The following is a 5064-nucleotide window of genomic DNA, read 5'->3' on the forward strand; positions in this document are numbered from 1 at the left end:
ACCCAAGTTACATTGGATTTGGTTGATAATTGAACCCACGTGTATTGGGTCTGACATTTTGTTAGGCCCGCATTATCTTAGGTTTAACTGATTGCTAAATTAAAGTATGTTGGACCTAGTATACCGCCAAATACATGTTATCTCGAGTTCAGCTGATTGTTGAACCTAAGCTTTTTAGGTTTAACATTTCGCCAAGCTTATGTTGCCTTGGGTTCAGCTAAGTGTTGGATCTAAGTGTGTTGGGTCTGGCATACTGTCACACTCGTTATCTCAGGTTTAGCTAATTCTTGAACCCAAACATATTGGGTCTGACATTTTGCTAAGTCAACGTTGCTTTGAGTTCAATTAATTGTCGAACCTAAGTGTGTTAGGTCTGACATACTGTCAAATCCATATTATATTGAGTTCAACTGATTGTTGAGCCCATACATATATTAAGTTTGGTATTTTTTTAGACCGGCGTTACCTTTAGTTTAGTCAATTGTTGAATCCAAACGAGTCATGCCAAACCCACTTCATCTTATGCTTTTTCAATTCACAAAAATATAAACAAAAAATATTCACTTATCAATTTTAGATTAAAGGATAAATGTGTTTTAATATCCAAGTATTCAATTGTCCAAATCAAAATCACATAACTTTATTTGTGATAATTTTGTACAATATGTATGTTTAATATCAAACCCTCATCTCATGCAATAATTTGGATCGTCATTAACAAGTGGAAAACGGGCATGCCATATATATATATATATATATATATATATATATATATATATATATATATATATATATATATATATGTGGCATGTATTGAATTGAAGAGAAATATTTCTAATAAATGGTTTTGATTGAAGGTGAATTTTGAAAGTTAAATCAAAAGCTTTGATGGGAAGTTTGGACTATTTTTGCTAATATTAGTCGTTTGATTGCATTAGTTTAAAAAAAATCAAAATGATTTTTTTATGATGATGTTGGTTTAATTAATTTTACTTCATTATCTAACTGGAAAAAAAGTTTGCTTACTTGATAAATAATATTTTTCCATGACATACTTATTTTTTTTAGTTTAACGTGGGTGTTCGAGTCAGCTTGCATGTACCTTGATTAATCCCACGGACCATGAAGTTAACGACTATGTAAGCCTCCAGTGGCTATCATATGAGCAACCACAGGGCTCGAACATGAGACCACAGAGGGAGCAAACCTCTTGGTCCTAAACTCTTACCACTGGGCCACCACCACCTAGATAATTCGTGATATTAAGAAATTATCCTGTCTTGGTTTTAGGATAATAGTATCCTAATTATTATTTGAATCCTTTTAATTTTATATGTTTAGTAATAAGGTGGATAATATGTTTTTTTAAGTAATTTTTAATTAATAATATATTGAAATAAATTTTTATTTTTTTTACTTTTATTATCAACATATTAAAAATATAAAAAAAATATTTATAAAATATTAATTTAATATTTTTTTATAAAAAACAGTTTTTTTAATGAAAAGAAAGAAAGAAAGAAAGTTGTTTACATTTCACGTCCAATACACCGAATGTCCCACTGTTGTCATCATCTCACATGGAAAGTCAATGAATTTCAAAAAAACTTGCAACGGTACCTTCCGTTTGTGTCACATCAACAAGCTTCGAACCTTCCAAGTTCCAACGGCACTTTCTGCAATTTGCATTCCTCGTGTATTTCAATGAGAGAGAAGGTGACGATCACGATTGCGCCACTAAATATTGATATTGCTATTTCATTTATTTATTTATTTATTTATTATATTTTTAAATTATTTTGATATACTAATATAAAAAATAAAATATTTTTTAATAAATAAATAAATAATATTATTTTAATGTATTTTGAAATTAAAAAAACACTTTAAAAAAGTAGTATTTACTACAAATAAATTCTAAATTGATAACATACTATATTATTAAAGGTATGTTGTGTATTTAGAATTGTGATATATATTATTTTTTAAAAATATTTTTAATTAAAAATATATCCATCGATAAATAGTTAAAGAAGAAAAGTGTTTATAATCATTTAATTTAATTACAGAGAAAATAGTATTTTTTAGAAAAGAAAACAATGATTTTATTACATTAAATAAATATTATTTCAACTTACATCTAGAAAATTATAACTTGTTATTTAAAAGAATATTTGGCAATATTAACTGGTCAGACCTCAAGTTTGTTTGTTAATGGTCACAAGTTCGAGTCTTTCAGAGCCACTAAAAGTTTACATAGTCGTTAATTTTAGAACTCGTGAAATTAGTGAAGGAGCACGCAAACTAGCCTGGACATCCACGGTAATAAAAAAAACAAAACTTCTGAAATTCTCCAATCTAGGCTATTTATATAGAAACTAATTACAATTCATGCACGCAAATGAATTTGAGTCATCATAAATCAGGGAATATACTGGACTCCTATGCTTTGTTGATAGAAGATCCAAAATCACTGACAAGTACCATTTCTTCCATTTAGGTAAAAAAGTCACTAGACCTTGATTTAGAAGGAGAAAAACATTAACGAGCAAGGGGAACAAAAAGTAGATATGCGACAACATAAATCTAAATCCACTATCTAGATTTATTCACACCCACACAAGAAAAAAAAAAAAAGATAATATAAAATCATGAATAATAAAAGAGGAGAAGTTGTCTCCGTTGATTTTGACGGCAGCTATGACTGTTTCAAGAGAGGTTTCTTTATACAAGAAAAGGAATGGAATTTGGGATACGCCAAAATAAAATAAACGTGAAAGAAGCAACGAAGGTTACTTTAAATCACGGAAGAACAAACGGTACAAGAGAACAGGAGACAGTATATTTTTGTGTTTTAAAAGAATTAATTTTTTTTAATATTTTTAAATTATTTAAAGTTGTGATATTAAAAATAATTTTTTTAAAAATAAAAAAATATATTATTTTAATAACCACTAACTCTAAATGCATGTCGTGTTTCTTGCTGTAAGAATCTTAACTCTGGAAGAGACCGTCATGGCCCACCACATGTTCTTTGTTAAAACCAGGCCATCGAGATATTTTCTTCGTATCAGCAATATCCCATTCGTACCCTTTTTATTCTTTAACCCTTTATTGGAAATTGGAGAAGTTAAATATGGAAAGAAGACCTTTGCTGAGGATTTTACCAAAGCCCACTCGTTTACTATTAACTCGTCGAGATTTTTTTTTATTACTACAGATATTTAGCTAATTTATATGTATTTTAATTAATTTTATAAATTTTAAAATTAATATTTAATAAATTTCAAGTAATTATTAATCACAAGATTTAAACATAAAATTATAAAAATTACAAACCTTTTAATAATAAATTCTTATCATTAGATCACCACTCTACTTACTATAAAGCTAAAATTAAAAGATTTTAATATTACATGGAGCCTCTTATTAATTACTGTGATTTTATGGTAGATGGGACCACTAATCACAGTTTATTACTACAATCTCTTGATATAATCACCAAATTAATACAGAAGACTAATTAATTAGTATTTGAAATAATTATATTACACATCTAAAGTCATATTTATTCAAACATGCATGCTGTGTATTTTACAAAGCACTAGCTAGCGTCTATGATCTATGTGTGTGATATATATATATATATATAGAAAGCATCTAGCTAGTCTAGGAAACAGTATTATCAATCATATTACAGTAGTAAGAATAAAAATGATGACTAGTAGCCAAACATTTTTATGGATGATCTATATGTAAGCTGAAAATTAAATACAGAATAAAAAGCAAGCACACCACCAATTTCATTAGCCATTAATTCAACTCAGATCCTCCAAAGTTGCTCGGAATCAAGCTCTCCAGGCCCAGTAACTGATCGCAAAATTCTCCACTCAAGTCTAGTGGTGGATACACCCACCTATCAACCGAGTCAAACAACATGAACTCGGTTTGTGACTGATCAGGGGAGTCAAAGCTTCCTTCTATATTCGGTAACTCCACGATTTCACTCAAGTATTCTTCCTCGGATTCTGCCACATCTTCAGACACCGATACCGATGACGACGACAATGATGAGGGTGGTGAAGATGAGTTAAAGTCGACCATAGCAGCAGCTTTCGCCGCAGCTGCTTGAATGTCACGTGGCATTAATGACACCGGGCGCGGTAATGAGGCAGCAAGTTCTGGAAAATTCAAAATGGCAGAGTCACCTTTAATACTCAGGGCAGCCACGTCGTGAGCACGAGCTGCCATTTCTGGCGTAGGGAATGTTCCGAGCCAAATACGTGATTTCTTGCGGGGTTGGCGGATTTCGGACACCCATTTGCCCCAGGCTCGCCTTCTAACACCCCTATAAACTGCGTGTTCGCTGCAGTCTCTCGCCTTTCTCGATTTTTGGTCCACTGGGTTTTGTTTCTTGAGCTTGTTGGTAATGGTAGTGGCAAACGACGACGACGACGACGTTGTACATATTGAATTACTTGACCTGGTACTGCTTTCTTCATTCGTCATTGGAATGCTAGCTAATCTGTGGACAGGAGTTGGTTTAAGAGCTGAAAGTGAGAGAGATGGGGAGTTCGAGGCAGAGGAGAAGAATAATAATAATAATAATAACAGGGGGGGGGGGGGGCTTTGCTGTGAAAATTTATCTATGGAAGTTGTACGCTCCTTTATAGCGACCCATGACCTACCATTGATAAACAAGACAAACTTTCGTGTTTGTTTTTTATCAGAAAAAACATCTATCACAGTCCCAAACACAGCTTCTTGCAGGAGAGAGAGCAAATTAAAGAGATTTCCTTGCAATAATAGAAAAAGTAGAACAAGACAAAAGATCGGGAAGTGAAGTGAAAGGGTTATGCAGGAAAGTGGGACCAGATAAAGAATGGGGCAGGGCTCGTACCAAATATGCATAACGTTCAATTAAATTTTCTCCCTTCTCTATTCCTGCGTCCACGTCTCTTTTGTTTTGTCCGTTAGGCTAGTTGATTTTTGGCCTTTTTTTTCTTTTTTCTCTTTTGGACTGATCATGGCCATTCTTACCACTTATGTGAGTAATGTCTAAAG

The 5064-nt window shown here is 32.0% G+C and overlaps 1 protein-coding gene across 1 annotated transcript; it reads right to left on the bottom strand.

Moving 5' to 3' along the window:
- Window positions 1–3506: 3506 nt before the first annotated feature.
- On the bottom strand, window positions 3507–4785 carry LOC133702900 (ethylene-responsive transcription factor TINY-like). The gene has a single exon (XM_062127232.1). The coding sequence runs from the start codon at window positions 4507–4509 to the stop codon at window positions 3814–3816; it is 696 nt and encodes a 231-aa protein (XP_061983216.1). The 5' UTR covers window positions 4510–4785; the 3' UTR covers window positions 3507–3813.
- Window positions 4786–5064: the final 279 nt, after the last annotated feature.

The sequence above is a fragment of the Populus nigra genome, chromosome 1 (genome assembly GCF_951802175.1).
Source record: "Populus nigra chromosome 1, ddPopNigr1.1, whole genome shotgun sequence".
NCBI classification, from domain to species: Eukaryota; Viridiplantae; Streptophyta; class Magnoliopsida; order Malpighiales; family Salicaceae; genus Populus; species Populus nigra.

Coding starts and splice junctions, on each gene's coding strand:
- LOC133702900 (XM_062127232.1), bottom strand. CDS start 4,509: ATGACGAATGAAGAAAGCAGTACCAGGTCAAGTAATTCAATATGTACA.